Genomic DNA, 14,118 nt, shown 5'->3' with positions numbered 1-14,118 from the left:
TACTTTTCATAGTGGGGGATGTCTTTAAAGCCCCTGATCCTAGAATGGACGACCTATCTTTAGTGAATTACGAGCACCAGTTCAACAGAACATATGATGCAAGGCTTGCGGAACTAAGGCCATATATCATAAAGTCTGCAAAGGCCTTGAATGCAGGACCAATACTAGACTCTATTCTTGGCATTGAGGAAGAGCCTGGAAACAGAAGATGTGTGATAATTGGAACCCTATTCATAGCCAGCGATCTAAAGCCCACGATATTTGACAAAATCAACAGGAAGTCCAAGAAGATCAAGGAGATGGAGGCAAAAACATACTACTCCCAAGAGATAAAGTATTTCTTGGAAGATGGAAGCGGGAGAGTAGAAGTTGAGTTTCTGGATATCTCTTGGATATACCAAAGAAACTTTGTGATAAGTACTGGGATGTGTATTGGAGTAGCAGGGGCGATGACAGAAAGGACAAAGTTTCTTGCCGAGGATATCCTATTTCCGTTCTCTCATCCTCAAAGCTTTCCGTATATCTCAAGAAATCTGAACTCTAGGCAAAGAGTCTGTTTTATAAGTGGGCCTTCTATAAGCAATGAGAACAAGAACAGAGAAAGAATGATGGTAATAATTGACTATCTTCGGATGACTGGAGTGAAAGAATACATCATGATCGGAAACTTCTTTGCTGAGTCCAAAGAGGTTAGCAAGCAGATGCTTTCTTTGCTAGATAGTGTTTTGAAATATGCTGGAGGGAGGATTAATCTTATCCCAAACATAAGAGATTTTGGATCCAGGGTCCTACCTTTGTCTCCTGTCCATCCAAAGCTGTTTACACTCCCTGTGGGGGCAAACACAAATCCTTGCCATTTGGAAGTAGATGGTAGGAAGGTATTGATCACAACAAGGTTTGTGGTTGAGGATCTTCTGAAATACCTTCCTCAAGACTTAGAAAATGTCCAAGGAAATAATTTTGAATACAAGATGCACCTAGACATGGAGAAGATAAACGAAGCCGCACCAAGAAGTATGAGTAATGAGGGAAACATCATAAGGGCGTTGGAAGTATTAATGAAAGCTGGTCATGTCTGCCCAACTGCTCCAGATACTATCCAATCTGTACCATTCTCAGGAAAAGATCCATTTGTTGTTACAGGACAAGTGGATTACCTCTGTGTAGGCGATACAGATGAATTTCTTGAGGGGCAATCTGAGAATGGTACAACACTGTTCTTCACAATTCCTCGATTTTCTGAGAGGCATGAGGTGGTTGTTCTAGACATGGAAACCAGGATTCTGGAGGTTGTGAGGTTTGACGACAAGGATTTTGATTAAAAGAACTAGGCAAGAGATATTTAATTCTTCTTAGGGTCTATGAAACCAACGATAGTTTTGTTAACAAATCTGGTGCCATTGTATTCAAGTGTGTCACCAGGGAAACTGGCAAATGAATAAGGCGAGATATTTCCAGAGTATCCAGGGCCTTTTATAGAGCAGGTTGGCTTTAGCTCAGAATACATATTCAATATTACCTCACTAGACTTCTTATCAACGGTGAAGAGCAAGTCTAAACTTCTTAGGTTTCTGCTCAGGTCTTCATATCCAAGAGAGTTAAACCTTGAGGCGTTTTCAGATAAAATGCTCCGAAAGTCTACGAATGGGAGAAGAACAACTTCCTGCCACAGATAGACCTTGTCAAACATGTCAGTCTTTACATCCTCCGGGTAGCAGTCCTTATAATCATTAAATATAGGCTGGAGAACCTTAGGAACCATACCTTTACTCATGGGAGGGAGAACGGCCAGAAGCTGTTCAAGAGGCCTTAAGGGAAGGCCTGGATTGATGCGGATCTCACTTATGGAAATCTTGGACAAGTCCACTGCAAGAGGTGCAAAATGATACGGGTAATACCAATCCCATCCTGTAGATCCAAGGATGTAGTATGAATATACCCAGTAGAGCCCTTTGATATACTCATAACACACATTCTTGATGTCAGACTCCGTGTTTGCATTCAGCTTTGATGCGTAATACTGGATTTTCCCTGTCTTAGTATGAATTGGAATCTTTTCATAGGTAATGTTAGGTACATCTTTCAGCCCCTCTCTAAATTTATCTAAGGACTGGGACTTTCGATGGTACAACCCGTCTTCCTTGGCTGCAAGAATCGTACAGAAGTTCTTTAGAGCTTGGAAGTTTATGGTTGAACTGCATGTAATGTACGATTTCGTTACAGAGAAGTTCTTGGCCATGATCTCTGTAATAGTCTCAATGGAGTGGAACCTTATGTCTAGGCATGGTGTGGGTGGTACAAAGTCGTTTCCGAGAAGAAAGCAAAGAAATATCCAGTCGTTTAGGATTCTCTCTTCATTGAACCTTTGGGTCGTGTATCTCCTGAATTCCCTGATAAGTCTTATTCTAAGCTCAGAGATGTTAACATATACAAAGTGGTAGTTTGTGAACACCCCGCACTCCTCATCTGAATGCCCAGATCTCTTACATTTTGCACAGGTCTTCTTCATGCGTGCCTTATTCGGACTGAAGTAATCCCTCATTATCAAGACCTTACTCCTATGCAAAGAAAGTCCGAGGAACATAAGGTCTCCATCTGGGGAGTATATCATGTGGACGTCATTCCTCGCAACCGATTCCTGACTCCTTATAAAGCTCATGATCTTTTGCTCTCCTTCTCCCGGAACAAGGTAGCTAGAATAGATTATCTTTAGGTGTGAGACTCCTGGATCATTGCTGAGCTTATACTGGATATAAGAAATAAGGACATTATGCAGTCTTTCCATAAAAGGTGTTCCAGGAGTAATGCAGTTCAAATCAAAATTCTCGGTTTCCACATCCACAGCAAGAGAAGATGACTCGGAAATATCCTCTACAATGAATTTATCATACAAGGAGCTCTCCCCAGTGAACTCCTCATCTCTACCCTCTTCTTTCCTCTCTTTTTCCGATTGTGGAGCAAATTCTGTTTTGGAAATAGACTTGACAGAACTCCCTTCTTTCTTCCCTAGAGCCGATTTGTACCTACGAGCTCTCTGATGACTTAGCTTTGCCCGAGGAGCCACTCCATCAATAGCTATGTATAACAGCTTTCTAGGCCGTGCCTTAAGAAGAATATAATCGATGAAGTCTCCTACTGTTTTGTGCAAGTCCCTCTCAATTTCCTCCTCAGACTCTAGCCCGGGCTTGATGCATGTGTGAATTATTGCATTGAAGTCCAAGTACAGGCAGTCTACAGATGGATTTTCCAAAATGCTATGTATTGCCACCTTGTGGGAAAGTTGTAGCCATCTGAATAGTGAGGGAACACCCATGGAAGTATCGCCATTTTTTTATTTTTATATCTGGCCTTATGCGAATGTAAAGCGCCGTCTAACCTACGGAGGCCCTTCTTATTAGATGGTGCCGTTTGACAGAGAAGAAAGGGCTTTGATCGAAAAAGAGTACATGAAACACATGGAAGACATAAAGAAGGCCAGGATGAGGGAGAAGCACTTCAGAATGAAAGACAAAGGGTACTTCTTGTCTCTTAACATGCTTGGGAACAATACAGATATACTCTCTGTGTTTCTTGGATATATCGAAGGGCTAGGAGTAGATAAGAGGAACGTATATAGCAATATAGCGGACGCCGTTCTAGATGGAAACAATGCCATCGTGGAGAATCTTAGGAGTGTGCTGAAGCTGGAGATAAGGGACGAAGTCTCTATAGTTGAGGAAATAACAAAGACTCATTAGGCTGGATTCAATACCAAATATTTCGACACCCTTAGAAAATGAACATACAAGTGATATTGTTTGCAGTAATAATATTTTCGTCGTCGTTACTTGTTTGTCTGAGTCCAAAGATAATAACATCTCTTAAAGTGGTTAGGAAAGTGTTCCCTTTTTTGACTCTTTTGACTGCTGGATTTCTTCTTGGCGTTCAGCTTCTAGAATTGAGTCCCCACATGGTCTCTGATTGCCATGAACACAAAGGACATAACCATGGCCATCACACCCATGAGTCTCCTATGCTGGGATTCTTCACTGCTGGCCTTTCCTTCATATTCCTCTTAGCCATTGATACTATTGTTCTGAAGCATAAACACTGTGAAGAAGAAGAAAAAAAGAAGCACACCCACGATACTGAATGTCATGGGAACGACCCCCATCGCAGAATAAGTACCCGAGGAAATAATCATGTACCAAAGCCTGGTGAAAAGGCTCTGGACACTCCGGCCTCAGGAAAAGAAGCAGAAAGACTAGGATGCTGTGACCCCAGTGGAGCTATAAAAAACACATCCTCAAGAACACAGGTATTTATATACATACTTGGTATTTCCATTCATTCATTCTTTGAAGGTTTGGCATTCAATTCTATCGATAAGATCGGCTCTTTGGAGATGGGCCTTATCCTCCATAAGGTTCTGGAGTCCTTTGCTCTTGGTGTTCCTTTATTCACTTCTGGATTTAATTTCTCCACAGGATTAATTCTTGCTTTGTTTTATTCATCTCTCACGCCTATCGGGATTATGATAGGATCTGCTCCTGGATTCTTTGGCCATACCATCAAAAACATCTTCAAAGGGCTTGCTCTAGGAAGCATAATGTTCATGGTATCTATTGAGATGATTCCCCCGATGTTCAATCACCCAAAGGTAAGCAGGATTCATGGGATACTTACTTTGTTGATAGGTTACCTGTCTAGTGCTGTAGTAATTCATTGCTCTCACCCTCATTAGTTGCAAATAGGTAATAAACCCCACATTCTTCATTCACTTAATGATTCTTTTCTTTCAGAATCTCTCCTATCACTGGGTATAGGTGTGTTGCAAAGTTTCGCATAGGCTCATTATGATCTGCACCGGGAATCACAATCATTCTTGGAAGTCTTGTTTTCTTGATAAGCTCATCTGTATGTGATGGAGGAACTATCTCGTCATTGGAAGAAACAACAAAGTAAACAGGTGCATTGATTTCTTTCATTCTACTCACATTATTCCATTCATCCACTATAAAATGCTTTAGAACTCTGCCAAACAGAATGTTACTTACCACTTCCCTTAATGAAATAAATGGGTTCACTAGGACAAGAGCATCAACATGACATTTCTCTGCGAGACGAACTCCTACAGCTGATCCTATGGAAAATCCCAGCACAACCTTCCGAGTGCTTCTTCTTGATATCCACTGAGAAATTGGTGATAGATCCTCGATTATTCCTCTTTCGGATGGGGAACAGCAATTTCCTGCTATTCCTCTATATACCATGGAAATCACATTGCATTCAAGCATCTTTGATAGGTACTTACAGAACTCTATATGCTCTTCTATGGCCACAAAGTTTCCAGGAAGATATATGAGGTCTGTGCAAGACATACAATCTATCAGATAAAGCTCACTTCTGCATCCAGACATCAATCTGACTCTCATGCTCTCTGGCCTTCTCTTCATGCTCTTGCCAAAAAAGTACAGAGACCTTTGGATTGTGAATAACAAGAATAGGAAGTCTAGTGAAAGAATCATGGCTGCAAGAACCACATGTATGAATTGTATAGCTATGGAGCCAAGGACCATGGATATTGACGGAAGTCTATTTTAATATTTGGATGCAGATTCCTATTGTTTGGCGGAGGATAGAAAAAGCCTGATTAATATTGGGGATGGGCAACCCCGGATGATAGTAAAGACAGGAACAACAATTGTAGGAATGAAATACAAGACTGGGGTCATACTTGCAGCAGATACAAGGTCGACGCAACGGCCTGTTGTTTCCGACAGGAACTGTGTGAAGATCCATCGAATTACAGATAAAATCATGTGTTGTGGAGCAGGGACTGCTGCAGATGCCGAGAGAGTAACAAGGATGGCATCCAAGGAGCTCCGACTGTTTGAAAACAAATACTTCCGCTCTCCACTTGTGTCTCACTTCAAAAAAGTATGTACGCATCATCTGCATAGGTATGGAGGAGGGATAGGTGCAGCATTGATAGTTGGGGGGATAGATGATGAAGGGTGCCATTTGTATGATATTCACCCTCATGGATCGTCGAGTCCTGTATTATTTACATCCCTGGGGTCTGGATCTCTTGCAGCCATAGCAATGCTCGAAGGCAAGTACAGACTAATGGACAAGGGCGAAGCCATCGAGCTTGCATGTGATGCTGTGAAGGCAGGGGTTCTCAACGACCTATACTCTGGATCTAACATCGATGTTTGTGTGATTGATTATTCTGGAGTTGAGTTTCTTAGGAACTACAAGAGGATTGGTGTTTCCGAAAGCACGGACACTCTGGTTTACCCACTAGACTCCATTAGGATCAAGAAAGAAGAGGTGTTTGACATTGTGGAAGAATATTAAAATTCAGTTTGTTAGTTCAAAGTGTTAGGGAATACCCCTCTGATGGGGAATGTGCTCTCAAAGAATGTTCCACTCCGAGAGAGTCTTGTAAGGCTTGAGGAGGAGATAAGCAAGAAAGAAAAGGCAGGAAAGAAGTTGTCTGCTTCTCTGGATGGTATTCGAACGAAGTCATTGGTGGGATCGTTTGTGGCTATTGTCCTCTCTATGATGTATTCATATTTAGATGGCCAAAGTATAATACTATTTGGATTGGGTAGTGCTTTTGGATGTTACGTGGTGAGATGTCTTTTAGTTTACCTATATGAGATGAGAATCCGAAGACTAGAATCCGGTCTTGAGACCTTGAAAGAAAGACAGAAGGAGCAGATTGCTCTTCTGAAAAAGGAGGAGTCTTTCGAAGCCACAAGGAAGGTTATTGACAAGTACGAGAGTGAGTCGATGAGGAGACATTACTTTGGAAGTATCAAGCAAAGAAGGAGGGGAATGATGGATAGTATCACCGATGTTGTCCTGGGGGATGATCCAAGTACGATGTATGCATTGATTTGCAAAAAGTGCAACCATCACAATGGACTGGTTCATCCAAACGAGTATGATCTCAATGAGTTCTATTGCTACAACTGCAACGAATTGAACACCAGGCCAAAGAATAGGAACAACAATAAATAATGTATTCTTAATGAGAAGAGAAGTGTTTGAAGGTGGACTTTTTGATAGTATGGGCAACCCTGGCAGAAATGAGGGCTGTTGAATCAAGGCTTGACTACGAGATACTTGTTGCACCGGACAACAGGACATATTACTACAATAGGAGAACAAGGAAGAGCAGCTTCACCAAGCCGGACATACTAAAGAGCTCAGATGAAGAGTTTGAGGTGGATCCATGGATTGAATGCAGAAGTAAGCAAGGAAAGACTTTCTATCACAACACCATTACTGGGGAAAGCAGATGGAAAAGACCCTTGGAAAGGAAAGGAGAGAAGGCATTGATAAGAGGGATAGGAATAAGGATGAAGATAACAGACAAAGAGACATCGAGATACTTGCTACATAGACTGTTGGAGCAATATAGTGTAGAAAACATGAAGGATGCATTCTATAAGTTATCTACCGAGCCTATATTCAGAGCAATGGAAGTAAATACCCGAGAATGGCTGATGAGGAAATATTTTGAGGACAAGGAGAAAGATGCCAGAGAAGAAGAAGCTAGAAGGCAGAAGTATTATGTGGATGAGGTTTGTAAGATTGACGTTAATGTTTCGGACTTCTTTGGATTTAACAATGTGTTTTCAAAGCATCCATACTATTTAAAGATTGAAGACAAGTTTGGGTGCTACGAAGTGTATGTCGAGAGGCATATGGGAGGCACAACTGCAAGGAGACTTGAAAAGATATTCAAAGGTCTTGGGATTGATCTTCATAGCTCTATAGAAGATGTTCTTAAGATGAAGGAAGTAGAATCATTTGATAGAAAGGCTGTCCTGTTCTCATTTATTCGATATTTCCGCAGGCTGGAGTCAGAGTTCCTGTCAAATATAAAAAAAAAGAAGATGGAGATTATTCAAAACATCTGCTATCATAAGGAAGAGTTTAAGAGGCTCTTGGGTAAAATGTATAACGAGGGGCTGATATATTACAAAATGAAGTTCAAGAATGCATTTCATTTATTCAAGGATTCGGAGCCGTTTTTGAATCTTTTAGGAAGTTCGGAGAGCCCTAAGGAGATATACTTTGAATTTATCAATGATCTGGAAAATAGATTGAGGAGATATGAAAAGGAAGGTGCCAAGGAGATCAGCCCGGTAGATAAAAGAGCAATGGACAAGTACTTTGAATCAATCGGTGAGGAAAAAGAGGAGGGGGAGATATAGATTATATTTGCTCAGGTGCCCCGAAGAACAAATCAACTATAGATGACACGGCCTCTGACTCTAATGCTGTATTCTGGAGTTCAAGGATGTATTCTGGGATGGGCTTCTCAACTAGATACAATGCCACTGTGTTTGTGAAGTTATTGCAATTGTTTCTGAGCAGGTGGTACTTATGGGGAGCAAAATCGTCTGCTATGGAAAGAAGAAAGTCTTCAAACACAATCTCAGGAATGTCTGTAGTCCCAAGATCATGGGTCTTTACAGGGGTTCCATGGATGGTAAACCCAGGAAGCGCCTTCGTTATTCCATTTTGAAAGAAGTATTCCATCCCATAGACCTCAATTGATGTGTGCCATATCTGAACTTCCTTCCTTCCTAGCGAAGAGGCAACGAACCTCCTCATTGTCTCGTCTCCAAGAGGATAAACCCTTAGTATAACATTGTGCTTCTCCATGGGTTCAAGTAAACAATCACTAATAAAAATCAGTTGTGAGAAATGAAATTGTAATAAATTCCCTTTATTTTTTAGCGGACTTTGGCTTCTTGGGTGTAACCTTGATATTCTTACAATACTCAAGAGCTTCACCCTCCTCCATCTTAATAAGCGTCAAACTTCTTCCTTCATTCTCGAACTTTTTTTCTTTGAAATCTTCTGCATGCTTCATCCTTACCACTTTCTCCTTAGTATCCACAAAGGCACTGTTCTTAACCAAACTCTTTACTGCCTTGATGTCAAGATCGCTGTCAGACTCGTATCTAAATAACTTTGGTACAAACTCTTTCTCAAGAGCTTCCCTCGCCTCCTTTTCTTTCTTTTCTGCAGACATCTTCTCCTTCTCCTTGAGATATTCTTCCTTCGTCATTATCACAAGATACTTCTCTTCACTCTTCTGCTTCTTAGCCTTCTCCTCGTCATCACTTTGTTTCTTTGCAGGAATCTTCTCAGACAGAGCCTTTTGGGCTTCCTCCTCAGACTTCATCTCTGCGAATATACTTCCGCTAAAGTTCTTCCCCTTGTCCCTTCTCATCCTAATCAGGACCGGTGTGATAAATGGAGATAGTGTATCCTTTACATCTTCAAGCATCATATCCTTGGGAAACCCATCGATGTAGATCACCCTTTTGCTTATGTCCTTTTCCATGACATATGATAGATACTCCTCAGTCTCAATCTTCTTTACCATCTCATCCTTAACCTCAACTACCTTACTATCCTTAAGTGCTTCCTTGACATCCTCAACCGTTGCTTCAAGGCTCCTAAGCCTGTTAAACGAGACAATCGTCTTTATGGGAATATATCCATCGTTCACCAAAGACTGTTCCCTAAGAAACTTGTCGACTCGGAAGTTTGCATCACTGAAGTAAAACTCAACCTGGGATCTGATCTTCTCGAGCTTCTCACTTGCCATCAATGGGCCAAAAAATTTATTCTCCAAAATCGGCCTGAGCAAGGAGGTTGTGCTTAAGGCCTCCTTAAAACTTATCTACTTTATCAAGTATAAAGCTCATAATCATGTCTAAGTACTCTCTATCATTCTTGTTGGCATACTTTCTTTTGAACACAGGATTAATAGTATATGTAGGGCTGAAGTATGTATAGAACGGGTTCTCTCTGGGAATGTCGATGATAGGGTCTTCTCCACACAACACAGCGGTTTCATATGCCCAGCATCTTGCAACATTTGTCAGGGTATATCCTCCACCTCCAAGACAAAGCAAAGGAATCCCAAGAGAATTAACAAACCGAACACACGATGCATGGCCCTCTATTGAGAGATTAAAGCATCCTAGCCTATCTTCTCCCAAAGAGTCTGCGCCACACTGTAAAACAATTGCATCGGGCGAAAACTTCTTGACGCAAGACTCCACGATCGGCTCAAAAATGTATTTGTAGCTTGGGTCGTCAATTCCAGATAGAAGTGGAACATTCACGGCTTTGTGCCCTGTTGTGATGAGAGTCCCAGTCTCAGGAAAAAAGCCGTCTCCATATTTGTGTAAAGAGAGAGTCAGAACCCTGTCACTTTCCAGAAACGCCTCCTCAACACCATCCCCGTGGTGAACATCTATATCTATATACATCACCCTCCGATATGTTTTGAGAAGCTCTAGAATTGCCATAACAATGTCATTTACATGGCAGAATCCGCTGGGAACGTTTTTATGTGCATGGTGAAGTCCGCCACTCCAGTTGATCACAGTATTATACTTCCCTTCTGAGAGAATCATCGCAGAGTTTATGGATGCACTTCCATACAGCTCGCAGAATCTAGAAAGCCCAATGATGTCGGGGCAGTCTGGTGTTTCAATCTTCCCAAGATTCTCTAGATACTCTTTTGTATGATACGTTAAGGAAGCTGTTGCTGGTTTAACTATCGTCATTTTCCTGTCAAGCCCAAAGGATTTCACCAAAGAGTGTGTAACCACTGTTCTAAATGGCTTCATGGGATGCCGAGGCCCATAGTGAAATAGCCCCACCTCCTCATCGAACACGTATGCAATGGCCATTCTTTCCAGGGGGCACCAGCCAAAACTTCTTCTTGCAATGAAAACATTCTATGGGAGCCCTAACAGAATAGAAAATGCATGTGTGTATAGAATGTGGAAGCAGGGCAAAGCAGCTGTTCCTCAAGAATTCCTCAGCTAAACAGATTTCTAAATGTCTTGTGTGCTGCAAAAAGATGGATAGGTACTTTGAACTGAATGGCATGATGAAGCTCATAGACCTTCTCTTGCTCAAAAGGCGAATCTTCAGACATTATCTCTTTAACAACAAAAAGGACTTCACAAGAAGCGTTTTACTTATGTTGACTGTTAAGATCCTCACTGCACCAATACTTCAGCATCATAAAACTCTTAGGCTTTTTTTTTCTGGGGAAGGCCTAGACAATGTTTCCATTGCAGCAATACCCATCATCTGCAGAGATGTGATAGAGAGCCTTATGGAGACACTTTTGTTCTTAGTCTTAGTATATGCCGTGTTTCACAGGTGCATTGGATTCATAAAGCTATCCAGTGCACTTCTACTCTCAAGCTTCTACTACCTGTTTATATTCATCATGATAGTATGGAAGTACCAGTGGGAGGAGTACCTCCTAGTCATAGAGTTTCTTTGTGTGGCATCGAATTCGATTGTAGTTTCGGAGATATGCCAGGTAAGGAACGAAACAGCAGTTGGTTACTTATATGGATGTAAAATTGCCACAGGCTTGCTATGCAAAGGAATTCTGAGGTCTATTGGATTATAATTTATTTTTGGAATGGTCTTGATGCCTAAAGAATTTAGAAATGGCGCTCTGGCATTTATACCCTAATAGTTGGAATCTTCATGATTTCAAATACGTAATCCTCTAATGATTGAACAAAGTATTCATAAAACTTCTTTCTTTTGTGTCTACCAACAAACATGGCTGCTTGAACCTCCAGGCATTGCAAGCACTTTTTTATTTTGTACTTTTCATCCCCACTGATCACTAGCTTTGATACCTCTGCCTTGAAGTTTATCTTCTTCACGGCCTTGGCTGTGTTTTCGAGGTGTGTGACAATAGCTTTTCTGTGGAGTTTTTGCTCAACACTCAAAATCTTTTCCGACTCAAGCATCACATGCGGCTCGTTAAAGAGAAACATCTTGTTTTTTTCTATGAATATTATCACGATATGCTTTGCAGACCCTAGCAATGCACTTGCAGCTGGAACTCTAAGAGATGGGATTTCGTCATCTAAAGATCTCATCACAACGGCGACCGTCTTCATCCACCCTAGGGATGGCCCGGTGGATTATATCCATGGTTCTTGGAAGAGCATGGTCCCTATCTGTGGAGGACCTATCATTTGTCTCAAAATAAACTTGATAAATTTGGAAAGTATTTATCCTATATATCCACTCATGAAGATGGCACTGACAAAGATAGTGTGTACCATTGGGCCAAGCACATCTTCAAAGCAGAAGATTAGAGATCTAATAAATGCGGGGATGTCTATTGCAAGGCTTAACTTCAGCCATGGCACAAGGGAAGCACACCTTGAGACTATTAGGAACATTATGGACTCTAGATGTAACGTGGATAGATATGTTGCAATAGCATTAGACACAAAGGGGCCCGAGGTGAGGATTAGAACTCCTGAAGATAAGGACATCAAAGTGAAGTCTGGGGATATTCTTCACTTCTCATCATCGGGAAGGGGGATCTCAATACCTCGGATTGACTTTAAGTCTCTGAGTAAAGATGATAAGATATTCATTGATGATGGGAGAATAGATCTGAGAGTCGCTAGTGTGGAAGAAGACGGGTTTAGATGTGAGGTGATGAGCAATGGGACAATTAAAAATGATAAGTCCATGAACTTCCCGAACATAGATGTAGGAATTGAATTTCTAAGTGATGAAGACAAGGATGACATCATCTTTGGACTGGAGAATGGGATAGACATAATCTTTGCATCTTTTGTGAGTTCTCGCAAGGATGTTGGGAAAATAAGGAAGATTGTTGGGAGTCAGGTTCCCATTGTATCCAAAATAGAGTCATGTCTAGGAATGAAGAATATCCGAGAAATAGCTTCTTCCTCTGATGGAGTGATGATAGCAAGGGGGGACCTTGGAGTTGAGATTGGGGTGGATAAAGTGTTTAGTGCTCAAAAAAAGATTCTTTTGGAGACAAAGAAAGAAGGCAAGCCTGTCATCTGTGCGACACAAATGATGGAAAGTATGATCTTAAAAAACACTCCGAACAGATCTGAAACCTCTGATGTTGGAAATGCCGTTGCTGATGGATGCGATTGTGTGATGCTAAGCGGGGAATCAGCTATAGGGATGTTTCCTATTGAAACTGTTAAATTCATGAAAAGTATATGCATTGATGCAGAGGAATATGTTTTGGGAAGTAGACCTCATGAAAGATATCCTTACGTGAACGGAGTTGTGATGTGCTTTAGAGAGGCCTTAGAAATAGAAAAGATGTATCTGAGCTCCCCTATGATTCCCATTGTTGTGGTTTCCGGTGATAAATGGATCCTCAGGAGATTTAGTATTTACCGAGGAATCGTTCCTGTGGATGGCAAGGGGCCTATTGATGTGGATAGGGTTCTGCAAGGTCTGAAGCTGAAGGGAAGGTTCCTGGTTATATGTAAAGAAAGCACGAAGGTAACTGATGTTTGAAGAATTGATTTTGCAACCCCGGTATGGTTCGTGTGAAGTCAAGATATGTAGTTGTGAAGCTTCGGCCTGAGGGAAATAGAAGCGTGCCTAGTATGGATGTATTAGGCTCAATAATCAAGTCGAAAGTAGAGATTGATTATGGAAGACATGTTTTGTCGATGGTGGGGAACCTGGGAGTTGTTGAGTATCTACCACACAGCCAGATAGCAGTGATCAAATGTGATGCTCCGGCATGCAAACATGTCTTGTTCACGATTGCTACCATAGGAGAGATCTCTGGCTTCAAATGCTCCATGTCGGTTTTATGGGTATCTGGGATTCTTAAGCGAGCGATGAGGAAGATTCTAAAGTATGTGAAGATGGAGAAGAGATAGAAAGTAAGTGATGGGTAAAGCTCAAATATCTTCAAGAAGGGGCCCTTAATGAATCTGTGCAGGGTATGTGATTGTGAGATATCCATAAGACACGGGACACCGTGTGGGCATAGCTTCTGCTACTTGTGCATCAAAAGACACTTGAGTGGCCATGACACTTGCCCTGTGTGTGGAAGGAGACCCTTGTCTATGAAGGATTTAGTAGGCCTTAGAAGTTCAGCCAAGAAGTGGGATAGTAGAATAAGGATGGGAGAAGATCCTAAGATTCTAAGAGTGTTGTACAGACTGAAGAGATACATAAAAGAGGATAGAGAAAGTGGATAACAAGATATTGAAATTAAAATTGGCTTGGAACTGGATTTTATGAGAAAAAATTATT

General features: G+C 41.4%; 16 protein-coding genes across 16 annotated transcripts; 10 read left to right on the top strand and 6 right to left on the bottom strand.

Annotated features, from left to right (window-relative positions):
• Window positions 1-44: 44 nt before the first annotated feature.
• EROM_091170 (DNA polymerase delta regulatory subunit B) lies at window positions 45-1,322 on the top strand (the record flags this gene model as incomplete). Its single annotated transcript, XM_009266955.1, has 1 exon — window positions 45-1,322. One exon carries the CDS (start codon window positions 45-47, stop codon window positions 1,320-1,322), a length of 1,278 nt encoding a protein of 425 aa, XP_009265230.1.
• A 20-nt stretch (window positions 1,323-1,342) lies between these two features.
• On the bottom strand, window positions 1,343-3,313 carry EROM_091160 (5-3 exoribonuclease; the record flags this gene model as incomplete). The annotated part of the gene is made up of 1 exon (XM_009266954.1): window positions 1,343-3,313. One exon carries the CDS (start codon window positions 3,311-3,313, stop codon window positions 1,343-1,345), a length of 1,971 nt encoding a protein of 656 aa, XP_009265229.1.
• Window positions 3,314-3,446: 133 nt separating this feature from the next.
• On the top strand, window positions 3,447-3,737 carry EROM_091150 (hypothetical protein; the record flags this gene model as incomplete). The annotated part of the gene is made up of 1 exon (XM_009266953.1): window positions 3,447-3,737. One exon carries the CDS (start codon window positions 3,447-3,449, stop codon window positions 3,735-3,737), a length of 291 nt encoding a protein of 96 aa, XP_009265228.1.
• Window positions 3,738-3,775: 38 nt separating this feature from the next.
• On the top strand, window positions 3,776-4,723 carry EROM_091140 (putative divalent heavy-metal cationtransporter; the record flags this gene model as incomplete). Its single annotated transcript, XM_009266952.1, has 1 exon — window positions 3,776-4,723. One exon carries the CDS (start codon window positions 3,776-3,778, stop codon window positions 4,721-4,723), a length of 948 nt encoding a protein of 315 aa, XP_009265227.1.
• A 37-nt stretch (window positions 4,724-4,760) lies between these two features.
• On the bottom strand, window positions 4,761-5,558 carry EROM_091130 (hypothetical protein; the record flags this gene model as incomplete). Its single annotated transcript, XM_009266951.1, has 1 exon — window positions 4,761-5,558. One exon carries the CDS (start codon window positions 5,556-5,558, stop codon window positions 4,761-4,763), a length of 798 nt encoding a protein of 265 aa, XP_009265226.1.
• Window positions 5,559-5,658: 100 nt separating this feature from the next.
• EROM_091120 (proteasome subunit beta type-7) lies at window positions 5,659-6,342 on the top strand (the record flags this gene model as incomplete). Its single annotated transcript, XM_009266950.1, has 1 exon — window positions 5,659-6,342. The coding sequence occupies one exon, from the start codon at window positions 5,659-5,661 to the stop codon at window positions 6,340-6,342; it is 684 nt and encodes a 227-aa protein (XP_009265225.1).
• Window positions 6,343-6,384: 42 nt separating this feature from the next.
• Window positions 6,385-7,011, top strand: EROM_091110 (putative integral membrane metal-bindingprotein; the record flags this gene model as incomplete). The annotated part of the gene is made up of 1 exon (XM_009266949.1): window positions 6,385-7,011. One exon carries the CDS (start codon window positions 6,385-6,387, stop codon window positions 7,009-7,011), a length of 627 nt encoding a protein of 208 aa, XP_009265224.1.
• A 68-nt stretch (window positions 7,012-7,079) lies between these two features.
• Window positions 7,080-8,213, top strand: EROM_091100 (splicing factor; the record flags this gene model as incomplete). Its single annotated transcript, XM_009266948.1, has 1 exon — window positions 7,080-8,213. One exon carries the CDS (start codon window positions 7,080-7,082, stop codon window positions 8,211-8,213), a length of 1,134 nt encoding a protein of 377 aa, XP_009265223.1.
• A 1-nt stretch (window position 8,214) lies between these two features.
• Window positions 8,215-8,667, bottom strand: EROM_091090 (putative peptidase; the record flags this gene model as incomplete). Its single annotated transcript, XM_009266947.1, has 1 exon — window positions 8,215-8,667. One exon carries the CDS (start codon window positions 8,665-8,667, stop codon window positions 8,215-8,217), a length of 453 nt encoding a protein of 150 aa, XP_009265222.1.
• A 64-nt stretch (window positions 8,668-8,731) lies between these two features.
• On the bottom strand, window positions 8,732-9,622 carry EROM_091080 (small RNA-binding pol III transcript stabilizing-like protein; the record flags this gene model as incomplete). The annotated part of the gene is made up of 1 exon (XM_009266946.1): window positions 8,732-9,622. The coding sequence occupies one exon, from the start codon at window positions 9,620-9,622 to the stop codon at window positions 8,732-8,734; it is 891 nt and encodes a 296-aa protein (XP_009265221.1).
• Window positions 9,623-9,686: 64 nt separating this feature from the next.
• EROM_091070 (histone deacetylase) lies at window positions 9,687-10,718 on the bottom strand (the record flags this gene model as incomplete). The annotated part of the gene is made up of 1 exon (XM_009266945.1): window positions 9,687-10,718. The coding sequence occupies one exon, from the start codon at window positions 10,716-10,718 to the stop codon at window positions 9,687-9,689; it is 1,032 nt and encodes a 343-aa protein (XP_009265220.1).
• A 74-nt stretch (window positions 10,719-10,792) lies between these two features.
• EROM_091060 (putative membrane protein) lies at window positions 10,793-11,458 on the top strand (the record flags this gene model as incomplete). Its single annotated transcript, XM_009266944.1, has 1 exon — window positions 10,793-11,458. One exon carries the CDS (start codon window positions 10,793-10,795, stop codon window positions 11,456-11,458), a length of 666 nt encoding a protein of 221 aa, XP_009265219.1.
• Window positions 11,459-11,513: 55 nt separating this feature from the next.
• EROM_091050 (hypothetical protein) lies at window positions 11,514-11,963 on the bottom strand (the record flags this gene model as incomplete). Its single annotated transcript, XM_009266943.1, has 1 exon — window positions 11,514-11,963. The coding sequence occupies one exon, from the start codon at window positions 11,961-11,963 to the stop codon at window positions 11,514-11,516; it is 450 nt and encodes a 149-aa protein (XP_009265218.1).
• Window positions 11,851-13,365, top strand: EROM_091040 (pyruvate kinase; the record flags this gene model as incomplete). Its single annotated transcript, XM_009266942.1, has 1 exon — window positions 11,851-13,365. One exon carries the CDS (start codon window positions 11,851-11,853, stop codon window positions 13,363-13,365), a length of 1,515 nt encoding a protein of 504 aa, XP_009265217.1.
• Window positions 13,366-13,388: 23 nt separating this feature from the next.
• Window positions 13,389-13,739, top strand: EROM_091030 (hypothetical protein; the record flags this gene model as incomplete). The annotated part of the gene is made up of 1 exon (XM_009266941.1): window positions 13,389-13,739. One exon carries the CDS (start codon window positions 13,389-13,391, stop codon window positions 13,737-13,739), a length of 351 nt encoding a protein of 116 aa, XP_009265216.1.
• A 48-nt stretch (window positions 13,740-13,787) lies between these two features.
• EROM_091020 (zinc finger domain-containing protein) lies at window positions 13,788-14,063 on the top strand (the record flags this gene model as incomplete). Its single annotated transcript, XM_009266940.1, has 1 exon — window positions 13,788-14,063. One exon carries the CDS (start codon window positions 13,788-13,790, stop codon window positions 14,061-14,063), a length of 276 nt encoding a protein of 91 aa, XP_009265215.1.
• Window positions 14,064-14,118: the final 55 nt, after the last annotated feature.

This window comes from Encephalitozoon romaleae, chromosome IX (genome assembly GCF_000280035.1).
Source record: "Encephalitozoon romaleae SJ-2008 chromosome IX, partial sequence".
NCBI lineage: Eukaryota > Fungi > Microsporidia > Unikaryonidae > Encephalitozoon > Encephalitozoon romaleae.
Note: the sequence above shows the minus strand (reverse complement) of the source record. Positions and strands in the feature narration are given on the sequence as shown.